The following is a 14,785-nucleotide window of genomic DNA, read 5'->3' on the forward strand; positions in this document are numbered from 1 at the left end:
GCAACGCTAGCAGCCCTGCAGAAAAAAAAAATGCTAGCCGATTGGCTGCCAAGCTTGTGCGCAAATTCAGATTGTCCAAACCACAGCCTCCACAATTTTTGTCACATGCATTCAAAAATTCTACTTCATCCAGCACAGACTTTGGCCGGATCAACATCGAACAAATTTAACAACAGTGCAAACCAGTTAAGTTCATATACAAGGGCAAAAGTTGTAGCTTGTCGACATTATACATACATGTAGCGGCATTTTTTTACTACCTAAAATGTGGAGCATACACTACCATACAAGATACTTGAAATATAATCTAGCTTGCGTTGGACTTGTCGGTGCGGGCAGAGGCCTTGGAGTCTTGGGCAAAGGCGCGGGCGGCGGCTTTGCCGACATTAGCTGACCTACCATTCTGAGTAGACCAGGGTGGGCTGCCATGTTTGCCACGCATCCTCCTTGTCTGCTTGACGGTGACGCTAGTGGAGGCGTGGTCCAGATGGCGCACTCTTTCTTGACATCCATTTGCCGTCACTTGTGTCATGGTGGTGTAGATCTCTGCGAAGCTCGCTTGTTTGTCAAAGACTAGGGCAGGACGGGAATCCCACGATTCCCTAGTTGTGAGAGCGCGGCATTGGCACGGCCATGGTGGTAGATGACTTCCGCGGAGGTCATGTTGCTGGACTCTGCGAGCATGCGCTGGAGGACTGGGTCCTCGTCCTTCGACTCGGGGATTTGATGTGGGTCATCATCTTAGTGTTGTCCTCCCCTATAACGTTGTCCTCCACCTCCATGGCAGTCGTGGCCATGAAGAGGGCTTCGAAGGCAGTCGTCCCCTACTAGTTCCATAGCTCCACCTCAGTTGGAACCCGACGGAGCCATGACAATTACCTAAGGCTAAGTGGATTGCGAGGCGGCATAGTGGCGGTGGACGGAAGGAGCTGGAGATGTGACGAGTGTCTCTAGATGCCTCGCGGCAAGCGTTTTATATACGATAATGGTGTGCGGCAGGGGAAGGCGTGGGCAGCGAAAATTCTCTCTGAGAAACTACTCCGGCGACATGAAAAATGGATGGCAATGGGTCGAGAAGGGGTATTAATGGGTGTGTTTCTCAGTCGAAAACGCGTATGCGGGAGTATACTCCATTGGCAGGAAAGAGGAAGGATTTGAAAGTACATTCCCGCCACGTCGGTTGAGTTTAGAGTTATAACAGCCTCTCTTTTTTAAAAATGAACAGTATCTCAACCTTCAAATATGAGCTCTGTTTGTTGTTGTTGTTGTTGTTGTTGTTGTTGTTGTTTTTGAGACAAGGGCGACTAAAGATTCTTAAAGTTGTTGTAAGCCCATCTGAGGTAAAATCACATGGGCTGCTAAAGGGTCCGTGTGTGTGCGCTCACTCACCTTCTTCCTTCCTGTCTCCAAAAACAAAAACAAAAAAACCTTCTTCCTTCTAACGGCCCATCCCGTACCTCTTCCCCTCTCCCACCTATCTCGGCCCAGCCGCCGTAAACCCAACCGAGGATCCCACCGCACCTCGCCGTCGGCGGCTCGCCGGAGACACGAGTGCCCCGCTACTGCCACCCATGGCGTCCCGCCGCGTCCTCCGCCTCCTAACGGCATCTCGAGGCATCTCCTCAACCCCACATCTCGCCTCCCTCGGGTGGATCAACAAGATCAAGGACACCTTCACCGGCAAGAAGGCCGCCGACTCACCCTTCCCCCCGTCTGAATCCTTCAATCTCAACAGTAAGTAGTCGTCCGAGATGTCCGGTTCCTCCTCTCTTGGTACAGTGGGTGGTCTGATTCGGGCCCTCCGGATTTGCAGTGTTCGCGGATTCGATGGAGATGGCGAGGAAGGTGGGAACTTTCAAGAACTTCGTGTCAGGGAGATGCAGCGAGGCCACCGTCGTAGCCGCCTGCGAGAAGCACGCCGCCGTTCTCCGCTACCTCGCCACCATCGACCCAACCGGCGAGGTATATTCAATGATCATAGAGCGGATGTCATTTCTTATGGTACATACAGCATGCTTTGCTAGTGCGGCGTGGCGGGTTGGTTCATTGTGTTGTCTGTGCTGCTCTTTGTTCTGCAGAAGCTCAAAACCAGTGACAAAATTAGTGCCACCAAGCATTGCAACTGCACAATTGCTGATGTGGAGCACATACTGGCCAAGTACACATGGGCTAAAGATGCCCAAAAGAAGATTGAAAAACTCAAAGAAGAAGGAAAGCCAGTGCCAAAGACATTTACTGAGGTAACTCCGGTCTAACAGTTGTAACTGTCGGATAGGGGTGCTAATCCTTTTGTTTCGCTGGTCATTGAAGAGTGGATGAATTACATGTGACGGTATAAAAATAATGAAACATGGGGGTGTGGGGTGGGTAGGACAGGGGAGAGAGTATTAAGAAGTAATAATATGCTAACCATTTTTTTAGAGAATATCAATGTAAGAGGATCAGCTAAAGATAAGTAGCCCAGTTTAGCCATCATAATGTGAATGATTAGGTCAATACAGGATATGGTGATTTCTTTCCTCATTTTTGAAGCAACAGTTATGTGCTGATGTTTGATATGCCTAATGTTTAATGCTGGATTGTATCACCTTTCTAGGTGCAAAATCTAATGGGTAATACAGCCTTTGACCTTGGAAGAGCTAATCTGGAAAAGAGTGGTCAGATAAGTAGGAATGCTCTCTGCCCATGCGGTTCTAAGAAACGATATAAAAAGTATGATTCTTCCATGCCTGATACTGTTTTATTAATGATGTTCTGTTGCCGAGTTTGTTGGTGTCGTGTTTCCTTCGAAAATCAGATTGCTGCAAATTACATGTGCACTTACATCTTTTCTTTTAGATGGACAACCTACAGAGAATGTAGTTGTAGAAAATCTGTAAGCGCACGGTTACTACTATCTTAGCAAAAGGTAGATAGAGATTTTTCAGTATGTACAGGATTTTGTTACTTGGCAGGGCTCCTGTCCTTTGTTCACTGAAATTTGGAGCGAGCAAGTTTGGCCCATTTGGTAACTTCTTTAGTTTGTATCTATCCTCCACGAGTGAAAAGGTGAGATGCTAGGCAGCTGATACCTAGCACGTCATTCTTGTGCATTAAATACTAAAATGGTGTTTCACTTGCTTGAACGTATAAGTAGAACTCCAAATCCTGATTGCTCCATTGCCACACATTGCCATACTCCACTTAGGTTAACCTAACCTTTTTTTTTGTGATAGATGTTTGGTTCCTAACATAATCCACATCTCACACATATGCTTTTACCAAGACTTGTAGTGTGTGGCGACCAATTTATTCGCCAGAACTTAGGTGTAGATAGATCCAGCCTTCCTTCTTCTCTTCTCCTCTTTGTAGATAGATCCAGCCTTCCTATTTCTTGTGCGAGTTCATATTCTTACCAAAATAATGTGCTGTTATGTTTCTTGTCTTGTGATAACACTCTTTTTGCTTCATGAAATATGTAGGTGTTGTGGGGCTTCTTGAGGTGAAAACCCATGCTTTCCTTTTGGTTGCTAGCGCTGACTGGGGCAGAGTTCTGCTCTGCTGTGATCAAGAAAAGCACGTCGGGATTCTCAACCTAGACAGCGAGACTGCCTCAGTGGCTGAAAGAGCCAAACTTAGTTGTTGCAAACCTGGCTGCGAAACTTGTAAAGCGCCATAAGCGGCTCTGTACTATGGGATAAACATTTGCCTTAGTTAATTTGATTTGCTTATGCAGACAGTTCAAAGCATCCGCGGGCATGGAAGCCTGATGTTTCAGCCTTCCTATTGGTCAGTTTATTGAAGTTCTATGTACATTGAGGAGCTGATATTCTTGCATCTGAATAAAATTACAGGAGATTTTGCACATCCTGGCAGTGTTACACTCTCCCTTTGGGAAACACTAGCTTCTGTTCTACTTTCTTTTGTGATTGCATATTTGGATGACACCATTGCTTTATGGGTGGTACTGGAGAGTGCATCATGTCATGTGCACCTGACCCCCACGTCAATTGCCTTGGGTTAATAACAGATAACTTAGATCACATGATGTAAACGAAATCCAGCAAATGGCGTATGAGGGCCTTTTTAAGTTTTGAATATTGTAAGTATGAAAATAAAACTTTAAAATCATCTTTCAAATTATGAAAATAATTGGAGAAGTCTCTAGTATTTAGCACAACCTAAAATTGAATATAGTTGACATTGTTTTGAAAGCAAACGATGTCAGATCCAGGTGAAGACTCCCACCACTTAACAAGGCACATTTTTCCTTGGTCAGCAACTAACTAGTAGATTTTGCTTCATTAATTCGATCTCAAGTTGCCACACTTACAAGGGTGCCTCTATACCAAAACGAACTCTCCTCCCCACTACGATCTCCCAGTGGAAAATAGAAGAAACAATACAGCCTCAAAACCAAGGTAACATCAGAAACCGGTTGCTTCTCGGGGCGTGACTGTCATATCCGTTCCATTCAAGACAGGCAACGTATATATCGAGGTACCGGGATATCTACAGAGCAAAACTAGACCATCTTCAACTAATCCAATCTTTATTTGCTAGGCCGATCCCAAGTCGTCTCGGAAGTGAGGTTGTTCCCATAGTACACTTGCTTCGTAGACTCGTCTATGTATGCCTGCGAGGAGCAAAGAACAGGTTGCTTTAAAAAAAATCATAGCTATACTTTGAATTAGATTGTCAGCAAGAAACATGTATTTATTGGAAACTGAGATGCAGCATTCAGTCTGGATGTTTTAGCTAGTATAGCAAAAAAAAAATCAAGTGTATGGAACCAGGTAAAATACTAACCTGCCACCCAGAAGGAAGACCCTTGGAGAGCTCTGAGAGATCAGGCTCCCCTTTGTGTTGTTCGGCAGCTGCACGAATAGGTTCAGTCTTTGCTTCCTTCTTTGCTTCAGCTCTTTTGCGTTTTACACGGTCACGCCTACAAAAATGATGAAGATTAGCAAGTTGAGCTAGAGTTACAAACAAGAACCCCAGTAAATCTAACAAAAGATTAAATGTAGGTACATAACATTTGTAATCCTAGAAATGACATGGTCCACCACAATCAATGCTGTAGAGAAGTCTATAAGCAAGTTATACAATCCATATTATTTGTAAGTTAAGACTCAGAAATGATAAATTTGAGAAAGAGGAAAATATGCCAGAGGCCAGTACTCCCTCCGATCCATATTAATTGTCGCTGATTTAGTACAACTTTGTACTAAACCAGCAACAATTAATATGGATCAGATGGAGTAATACCTTGTTGTAAATACGAAGTATCAAGTTATTCAAGTCAAACGGCATATGGTGAAGGAACAATACCAGTCACCACCAAGGGGAACAAAATTAGCATTTTCCTTGGCTTCTCCACTAGCTATTTGTTGCTTACGCCACCCCTGAAATTAACGAAACAGATCAAATCCAAAAGACTTCAGAAGCATTTGTCATGGCGTATATGTTCTCAAGAGAGATGAAAAGAGTTACATCTATTTCCTTCCGGCGTTTCCTTTCTAGGTACTCCAAAGCATCTTCAGGCTCCTCTTCCTCTTCATCACGAAGCTCCTCCTTTGCAGCTTTCCACTGTAATAGTGAAATAAAAAAAAAAGGTTGCTTTAGCAAAGGTAGATTAATAAGGAAACAATCATTATACATCAACACTCACCTTGTCTTAAGCCTTACCAATTACCATGTAAACAGATTGCTCTGCCTTTAAAATAAGAAATGATAAACATGAGACAAAATAGTCAGGAAACACTGTCACACTCCCACTTGCATGAGTTGTTTTTTTCTGGACGACCTATATTGTGCACAACAAAATAAACTGGCCAAGAACAGTGTGCTCTCTTGTTAATGACATAACCAAGAGTATGTCTCAACGACTAAGTACACACAATTAGCAGTAATGCAAATCATGCAGAGTGTTAAATTTCTTCATTAATGTCAGGACACCACACTTGGGGGCAGTGGATTGGTAGGGTAGGAGAGAGCATAAATGGTCACTATTTTAACAGCAGCTTTGGGAGGTCGGAGAGATACCTTATCCACCAGACTTGAGACCTTCTTATTAGATCTCAGTGATGATGCAACAGCAACAGGTCGCTTCTTAGTACGAGGAACTGCAAATCAGTGCAAATGTCAAAACTAAAACAACTATAAGCTAGTAAGATGAAGTGTCCTTGCAAAGAATAATAAAACTACCTTTAGTCTGATTAGTGGAGCTAGTAGAAGCTTGAGTAGAACTTCCATGTACTGTTGGTCCTGAAGATACTGCTCCTACTGATTGGCTCAAAGACGCAACTGTGGGCTCCTTGGATATCACTTTATCAGACTCCACAGTATTCACATTACTATTTGCAACAAGGGAGGCCGAGCTTGTTTTGTTATCTAATTCACCACTAGAAATGGCAGAGGTTGATGAAGCATAGTATCCAGAAGATTCAGCCGCTACTTCAGTGGCAGCCATAGTGACGGAAGGATAGCTATAATAAGAACCTGGTACTGGGGGGATGGATGTGGTCTCAACAGGAATAGATACGCCACTTGCAGACAATGGTGCATAGTAAGAATGCTGCTGTGATTGAAGAATATGAGAATCGCTTGCTTGCATATAGTAGTTGGCATTGGTGCCATCTGTACCAGCAGCAGGATAGTACTCCATTCCTGGAAGCGTATAACCCAAGTTTGCTTGATCTCCATATGGCTGAGGAAGTGTATCAGCATTAACAAATGACACAGCGGGCTCTTCAGGCTCAGGAGGAGGTGGAGGAGCTGGTTCATTCTCAGGTGGTGGAGGTGGAATCCATTCCTCTTCTGGTGGTGGTGGTGGAGGAATGTCATTATCCTGTGGGGGAGGAGCAGAATCCTCCAATGATGACAAAGCTGGTGATCGCACTTGCTCTGATGAAGGATGCTCCTTATTTGCCATAGAAGTGGAACCGCCCTGCTCTTCAACACCTTCTTCATCGACCTCCATTTCCACGTCCATATCTTCATCACTATCTGATTCAACTCTTAAAATAGCTGCTGCCACACCTTGTGAGTTCTGAACAGATGATGTTGTACATGGTTCCTCAACCTTAATATTTTCATCGCCAGTACTTATTCCCAGAGTGCTAACATCAACCTTCAAATGCTCACCCTCAGAGGGTGCCATAACTTCAGCTTCATTAGGTGCTTTGTGTCCTGCATCCACTGTCTCCCGATATCCATGTTTGGTGGTGTAGCTAGCTTCAAACTTGGAAACTGAAAGTTCTAGTTGCTTAAGGTGCACCTCAGCATGCAACCACAACGGAAGTAAAGAAGATCCATACGAGGAGAGGGCATTACAGTCTGCTATTCGTATCTCAATTTCTCTTTTTATCAACTCAAGACTGTCAATGGCAACATGTGGCCTGCATGATGACATGGAAAAATTAGTTACGCAGTTCTGTGTAGAGGAATGGTTGAAAAGGGTAAACTGAAATGGCAAAAGGATGATAAAAATAACAAGCACCTTTCCAGCAGCTTCAGTCTTTGCAGTAAATCCTCACCATATTTTGCAAGCTGCAAGGGGTCAATGTCCACTGTCTCATGACTAGCAACGGCTCCAGTGTAAGCATAAGGATCATGAGTATAAGTTCCCATAGCAGTATAGGTTGCTGTGCCATTTCCAACAGACACGTCACTAGGATATGCTTCGACATTACTGTGGGGAAGGACATGTGCTTGAGCTTCGACAGAGTACCCCATATGAGTAGGCACAGATGCAGAAGTGATTCCATCGGCAGCAACTACTGAAGCTAATCCATTAGGAATCTCCCAAGAAGTTTCTCCTGTAACTGTGTTCCAGTAGTAGCACTGATTACTCTGTTCATGCATTATAGCCTTCCAATTCCCACCAATGTCACCAACAATTTGCATGCCAGATGAATCTGGGACAGCTTCCGTTGCTGTCACACACTCATTTTCCAGAGTTGGATCAGGGGCAACAGTAAATTCCTGAGCAACGGTTTCTGTGATAATTTTGACATCATCAGCTTGAGATACCTCCTGCTGAACACTAACAGAAGCAGGCAGTTCACTATCTGCATTGCCGTTATCCCCAGTTATATCACCCTGATCATGAATAACCTGAAACAAGCGAACAAATTTCATCGTAAGACGACCGGAGCTCAAACTTCTTATCTGAATAAGCTTCTCTCTAAGAAAAGATACTATACTTGAAAGAGAATCATACGGGTGCTTAATCCTTCCAATCTACAGAATACAAATCATGAACTATTTGGAGGCTTCAGCTAATATATCAAAATGGGTTCAGCATATTTGGGGCTTACAATACAATATACAAGAATCTTCAGATTAAATGGTTAGCACAACAAAGTTCAACCTGTTTGGTCTTGCATAAGAAAGTTCAACCTCAACCTGTTTGGTCTTATAGGGTACAAGAGAATAAATAGGAGATTCAATTACCTCAGCACTTGCATCAGTTGGGCTCCCCTTAGTTTCACCAATGGGTTGATCTGTTGCTACTTCATCCTCTTCTTCATCATCACTATATTGCCCAAGCAACGCTAGAGGATTTTCCTTCTTATCTGAAAAAATAAATTCATCATTAAAAACGCAAAAGCTTTCATGTGACACAATCTATATTGCAGTATTTTCTGAAGTATATGTGAGGATCGACTCAGGTATAAAAGTAGAACAAGTTCGTTAAAATTACTTTAAAATGCACCATGGCGGCCCAGCAATAATTAAAAAACCAGGTTAGGAGCTACAATATAAAGAAAAGAGACATACGAACCGAGGAGGCAACAATCATCCTGAAATCCCCACGCTCAGATGCTGCCAAAAGAGAAATTACCGGAAGGAACACACCCAGTTTTGACAGTGGCAGCCTGATCTGAAGAATTTACTTAATGTTCCTTGCAGGCCGGGAACCCTACATGTGCCTCAAACCAGAAATTTGGAGCATACACATGCTTGAAGAAAATTCCAAATTTCCACCAAATTTACATTCCATAGGCATGTGCCGTCTTTACATATCCCTTGGAAGGAAATTGATTGAACCCACCTGACGAAGATGGTGAAGTGGGAACACCAGTTTGCTGCCCACGGTTTTCCTCTCCTACTCCCTCTTTCATAGATGCCTCCCCTGCAATGCAAGTTTGAAGTATCAGCAGTCAGCTTGTTCAAGGTCTATTGGATATTTGGAGTCGCATTTTATGCTCGGTAGTTATACTACTGTAATCATATGTTGCTACTCATAATCTTGGGCATTCAAAAGTGCAACAAATAGCTGAGCATTAAATCTCTACAATTATAAGGAGTGGGTTCCAAAAGAATTGTTAACCATCCTTCCTTGATTCCATTTTTTTTACCAGAACTGGAAATATCGCATGAGGTGATGTCATACATCACCTCTGTTGATTCAGTTGGGGCAATGTAGAGCAAATGCAGAACCCAGTAAGCATCAGGTCTCTCCATAACCAAACCCTTGTTTTGGGCTAAGCAGCAGCATTTATCTAACGAGGGATGTGACATAGCTGTACATGCACAAATTCACAAATTTCATTACCAAATTTTATTTGTTTCCTCAGGTTATATTTTAAGTTTTTATCTCTGATCATTGAAATGGAAATTGCGTGCTCCTTTTCAGTTATTTGTCATATAACAAAATATTGAACTGCTAACTTCAAACTCCAAAAATGCACATTGATCTTTACTAGTAGTTTTGGTGGATCTCGCCCCAGTAATCTAACATTATAACCTTGAACACTTATCTTCCTATAGTAGAAACATCTTGGATTATGGTCTGAATCTGATACAAGTGCAGCATATGGTCATATGGTGTGATTTAGGAACTGCACTGGACATGTTTTTCCCCGACTCAGGCAATTCCCTATATCCCTGAATCAGTAATAACTTGTTTAACACACGGTGAAATAATGCAACTGAAAGTGACAATGAAACTCTATATAGTGCACACAAGTTTTAAGGTCGGCCTAGGCCAGCAAGCCACTTCTTCTCCTTTTGTTATAAGCTCTAGCCTCACTGCTCCTTCTGATGTGTCAATTACCACGTCCAGATTCTACTGGTAGAGCTGGTGATTCAAGGTGCATCCACTTAATCAGGATGGACAGATTCAGGCAGCCAAACAATCACGAACCATGCAACAAAATAACCTTCCGAGTGTTCAGAAATACTCCATCCGTCCCAAAATTCTTGTCTTAGATTTGTCTAAATACGGATGTATCAAGTCACATTTTAATATTAGATACATCCCTATCTAGACTAATCTAAGAATTTTGGGACGGAAGGAGTATAAACTAACCGAGTTCCATTCAAGCCGGCTCCGATTGCAAGCTAGATAATCGACGCGATGAAACCAGCAACTAAACGCACATCAGTCGCGGGTTGACCACGGAGGAAAACCGAACCCGGGGCAGGGGCGGAGAACTCACCGGGGGAAGGATCGAGGAAGAGGTCGAGCTTGACCCTGCGGCCCGAGGCCGCCTTGGCCGCCAGGCGGCGCTCCTTCCGCCTCCCCATCGCCGCTGCCCCGAGCAGTCGGGCGCGCGCCGGGGTGGAGATGGACGTCTTTTTCTAGGGTTAGGGTATGGAGGGTGACGTCGGGGTGTTTTTACGGCGAAAAGGGAAGCTGTGCGAATCAGGAGGAGAGGCGAAGTGGAAGGCGCTTCGGTGGAGCTGTGCTCTGCACGTGCTCCGTGCTCGCGTTTCGCTTCGGCGGAGAAGCGCGGTTGGGTGGGCACGGTTGTCTCGGTCTAATCGTTTTCGGGGTAAATTCGGGGTCGGGAAATTCGATTTGGAAATCAAATTGGGCGTTCGAGTCACAGCAATTCCCACAAACTTTTTTTTAGCATCAGTATAGACACAAGCGCTCATATACACGCGCATACACTCACCCCTATGAACGCACACACGCACACCCTACGCCTATGAGCACCTCCGAGAGACTGAGCCGGCATATCATCTTGAGATTTACGAAGTCACCGTAGACGCCTCCTCGTCGACGGGAACGTCTCCTCCCACTGAAAGCGCATCGCCGGAAATTCTGAAATAAATCCAGGAATAATGCGATCACCAGGATTTGAACCCTGATGGATTGGGGATACCACTGTCCACCTAACCAACTCAACCACAGGTTGATTGCAATGTAGATAATGGTTTAGTTCACATATTTACAAAAGGTGATCAATCCATCATTAAACTTGCACTCTGCGTGAAGATTTAGTCCACAGCTAATCAGTAGCGGGCAGTTGGTGGCATGCTGGCCTCGTCCTGACACTTTTGTGAAAATTCCCTTGACATTTCTGGAAATCACGCATGCGTATATGAGAGGCGTGCTCGGGCGCACCACCCGAGCACGCACGCACGCATCACTCTTCTCTCAGGAGCAACAACGTCCGTGTTACACGTGCGCGAGCACATGGGAGAGCTCGCCTCCACCGCCGGCAGCGTCGCTCTCGTCATCGTCCCTGCTGGCCGCGACGGCCATGAAGGAGGGTGAGGAGCGGTACGTCAAGGTGGCGTTCAAGGTTCTTCCGGGTGAAGCCGGGCTCCATGGCCGGCACTGCCCACTACCACCACTTCCTCGACTCCTACTTCCTCTGCAAGCAGAGCATCAGCAACCGCGCCATATCTTCATGTACAAGTACGCGAAAATCCACTTCTACTTCTCCAGCCGATTCCCTTTTGATCCCACGAGGAGATTACGAGCGATTAATTCTTGATGTTGACGCGGGCGTTGGTTTTGTTTAGAGAGATATGTTATTGAGCGAGACAATCGAACAAATGATCGAACCAACTCTTTTATTGGCGATGATGTACATTTATATACAGTCAGAATGATTGTCTCCGAGAGGCGCAACGGTTAGAGGCATCGTTCCAAGGAACCGTCGTGGTGGTTGCTAAAAACCTGGCATGACACACACGAGGAAAAAGGAGCGGGGATTATCCCCTATAACCGCAAGGGTAATATTTTTTTTAACACTCCCCTAATCATCGCTAGATTTTATGATAGTTCATCATCTTATTAACTCTCCTCAAAAACTCTATGGGAAAAAATATGAAGAAAATAGTGTTTAATATGTTGCTAAAACTCCTGCAAATCCAATGAAAAAACAAGGAGAAAATAATGCAACATATAATAGTTATTGTCTCATTTTAACTCAATATGTGAGAACCGTAGAGTTTGGAGAACAATAAACATGTTGTATATAATTTCCTAAAACCCCAGTGGGGAAAACATAAAGTGTGACATATGATCTCATGTTGATATTACCTCACTAAAAACATTTATGAGAACCAATAAAATAAACACATAAGGGGGGAAATAGTATAATATAATGCTTTAAACATGAACAATTCAGGGAGATACTCCCTCTGATTCTTGCAAATTTCAAAGCCATCACATACCAATTATGTGAACATACTTCTGGAATGTAGAAGTCGGTGGAGACTTGGTGAACAAATTAGCCGCATGATTTGACTTGCAAGATATACAATATATAGGGATATTGCTCATTATGTAACCTGTTTGCATCCGGCAACACAAACAATATTATCTTTGAGATAATGGTTGGTGGATGTAACCACGAGGTCTGTTTCGAAGACTTTCATGGGATGGCTACCACACCTAACAGGGAAACAAAGCTTGTCTAAGATCTGACATAGTAGGGATCTGATTTGTGTATCCAATGATATTGGTATCCAGATTTCTCTGAACATGAAAAATGTGGCATCCCGCCTCAGAGCAACCGGTTTACCTTGCATTGCCAGCCCAGAGATCTAGTTTTTTGGCAACACACAACAACTTGGTACAGAAAACAACCGCTTTATTGATGCTAGCGGAAACATAGGTTCGATATTACATCAGATAGCGAGGCCAAGCGGCACACACGGTGCGGCTGAACAGTATGTACATTATTTAATGAACATGAAGGGGGCTCGATCACGACAACTGCGCGGCACCGGAACGACGACGAAGCGGAACTCCATAGCACAGGGACACAGATGTGGACACCACTCCGATCTGGTAAGACTTTCGTGAAAGCTGGCATGACACGCCTGGTCAGTACATTGAATGTACTTGCAAGCTCACAACAAGTAAAAGCATAATGACAAACAATAACATGACAATTTAGCAGGTTAAATGCAAGACTACAACATACCACTCATGAAGTGAACATGCTTGTGCACCAAGTCCCTCGGTCTGGCTTACCGTACGGGTTACCTCGTAACCAATCTCAATAATACGGTGATCACTCCCGGATCACAAAGGAAACCAACTCTTTGGTTCCAACAACAACCATCTTCATGGTTTCAACAATCTCATCACATAACCAGTGCCAACCATATCACTTTGGTGTGCAAGATTAAATTATTTATGTTGATCCATGGTGTGACCTACTACGAACTGGGTCCGTAGCCGAGGACGCGGCTATCGATAGATTTAACACAGACTCTACAAAGGTTAGCACACTGTACCCACACCACGGAATCCATGGCCTTGAACTCCCATTCGGGTGGACCAACGACATTCCGACAGAACCAACCCATTGCCATGACACTCTCCCGCCCACTCCGACCAACTCCCCTTTGGGCTAAGTCATGGGTGGCCCCCGATGTCAACCCGTGACATCCACGGCCACCGTCGTGGCAAAACATAAATGGTCCCAAACGGGGACAAGGTACCATAACAACAACGGGCACACAAGGTTATGTCTGCTTACCGGGCCAGGGTACCGCACGCCCATAACCTTCCCTCGTTGGAGGCACCGACCAGACGCATGATAACAGACCGAATAAGGGCCTTCCCATAAAGGCAAGTGTGGTTGCACTGGGAAGCTCGATTTGGTGGCACCATGACCTGATCAACATTATATTCAAGTTGAATTATCATCAGGTTTAACTTGAAATAAAAGAACTCGAGTCATAGTATGCCATGAACATGCAGCTATCTGACATGCACTATATCCACATATCACTGAAATGAAAAGGATCAACATCATAGAATCATTCTGCATGCACTACTAATCACTTTAGAGACACTGGTTTTAACTCAATCATTTTTAGTTATGACATTAGCATGGTGAAAATAATAAACCATTTATGAAAATAATACCGATCATAACCAAACCATGTGAAATGATCGATATAGTTGACTAGAGGGGGGTGAATAGGTAACTAACAATTTTTAGCTTTTCTTTACCAATTTAAACTTTGCATCAAAGTAGGTTGTCTAGATATGCAACATGCAACAAGGTGAGCAATCTATATGATGCAACAACAAAAAGTACACAAGCAAACTAAGGATACAACACAAAAAGCTTACACAAGTAAAGGCACGAGATAACCAAGAGTGGAGCCGGTGAAGACGAAGATGTGTTACCGAAGTTCCTTCCTTTTGAGGGGAAGTACGTCTCCGTTGGAGCGGTGTGGAGGCACAATGCTCCCCAAGAAGCCACTAGGGCCACCGTATTCTCCTCACGCCCTCACAGAATGCGAGATGCCGTGATTCCACTATTGGTGCCCTTGGAGGCGGCGACCGGACCTTTACAAACAAGGTTGGGGCTCTCTCCACAACCGAATTGGAGGCTCCCAACGAAACCACGGAGCTTCACCACAATGGAATATGGCTCCGAGGTGACCTCAACCGTCTAGGGTGCTCAAACACTCAAGAGTAACAAGATCCGCAAGGGACGAGTGGGGGAATCAAATTTCTCTTGGTGGAAGTGTAGATCTGGGCCTTCTCAACCAATCCCTAGAAAATCAACAAGTTTGATTGGGTAGGGAGAGA

The 14,785-nt window shown here is 44.2% G+C and overlaps 2 protein-coding genes across 6 annotated transcripts; one reads left to right on the plus strand and one right to left on the minus strand.

Moving 5' to 3' along the window:
• The first annotated feature begins 1,405 nt into the window (after positions 1-1,405).
• LOC125518866 lies at positions 1,406-3,848 on the plus strand. 2 transcript variants are annotated; one of them, XM_048683741.1, is made up of 5 exons: positions 1,407-1,734; positions 1,814-1,962; positions 2,079-2,240; positions 2,597-2,712; positions 3,462-3,848. In XM_048683741.1, the coding sequence occupies exons 1-5, from the start codon at positions 1,572-1,574 to the stop codon at positions 3,478-3,480; spliced, it is 609 nt and encodes a 202-aa protein (XP_048539698.1). In that variant the 5' UTR covers positions 1,407-1,571; the 3' UTR covers positions 3,481-3,848. The 2 variants fall into 2 exon arrangements, with proteins under 2 accessions (XP_048539699.1, XP_048539698.1); XM_048683742.1 differs by lacking the exon at positions 2,597-2,712 and having other exon boundaries at positions 1,406-1,734.
• A 296-nt stretch (positions 3,849-4,144) lies between these two features.
• On the minus strand, positions 4,145-10,697 carry LOC125518865 (formin-binding protein 4). 4 transcript variants are annotated; one of them, XM_048683738.1, is made up of 10 exons: positions 10,428-10,694; positions 9,038-9,118; positions 8,437-8,558; positions 7,481-8,097; positions 6,187-7,379; positions 6,025-6,104; positions 5,473-5,568; positions 5,311-5,384; positions 4,789-4,924; positions 4,145-4,615 (listed from the first exon to the last, which is right to left on the minus strand). In XM_048683738.1, the coding sequence occupies exons 1-10, from the start codon at positions 10,513-10,515 to the stop codon at positions 4,532-4,534; spliced, it is 2,571 nt and encodes an 856-aa protein (XP_048539695.1). In that variant the 5' UTR covers positions 10,516-10,694; the 3' UTR covers positions 4,145-4,531. The 4 variants fall into 4 exon arrangements, 3 of the variants coding, with proteins under 3 accessions (XP_048539695.1, XP_048539696.1, XP_048539697.1); XM_048683739.1 differs by having other exon boundaries at positions 8,764-9,118; positions 10,428-10,682; XM_048683740.1 differs by having other exon boundaries at positions 8,768-9,118; positions 10,428-10,678.
• Positions 10,698-14,785: the final 4,088 nt, after the last annotated feature.

Source organism: Triticum urartu, chromosome 7 (genome assembly GCF_003073215.2).
Source record: "Triticum urartu cultivar G1812 chromosome 7, Tu2.1, whole genome shotgun sequence".
NCBI lineage: Eukaryota > Viridiplantae > Streptophyta > Magnoliopsida > Poales > Poaceae > Triticum > Triticum urartu.

Coding starts and splice junctions, on each gene's coding strand:
- LOC125518866 (XM_048683741.1), top strand. CDS start 1,572: ATGGCGTCCCGCCGCGTCCTCCGCCTCCTAACGGCATCTCGAGGCATC. Junction 1,963..2,078: donor CCATCGACCCAACCGGCGAG/GTATATTCAATG, acceptor TTTGTTCTGCAG/AAGCTCAAAACCAGTGACAA. Junction 2,241..2,596: donor TGCCAAAGACATTTACTGAG/GTAACTCCGGTC, acceptor TCACCTTTCTAG/GTGCAAAATCTAATGGGTAA.
- LOC125518865 (XM_048683738.1), bottom strand. CDS start 10,515: ATGGGGAGGCGGAAGGAGCGCCGCCTGGCGGCCAAGGCGGCCTCGGGC. Junction 5,385..5,472: donor AACGCCGGAAGGAAATAGAT/GTAACTCTTTTC, acceptor CGTTAATTTCAG/GGGTGGCGTAAGCAACAAAT. Junction 4,616..4,788: donor GTCTTCCTTCTGGGTGGCAG/GTTAGTATTTTA, acceptor TGCTCCTCGCAG/GCATACATAGACGAGTCTAC.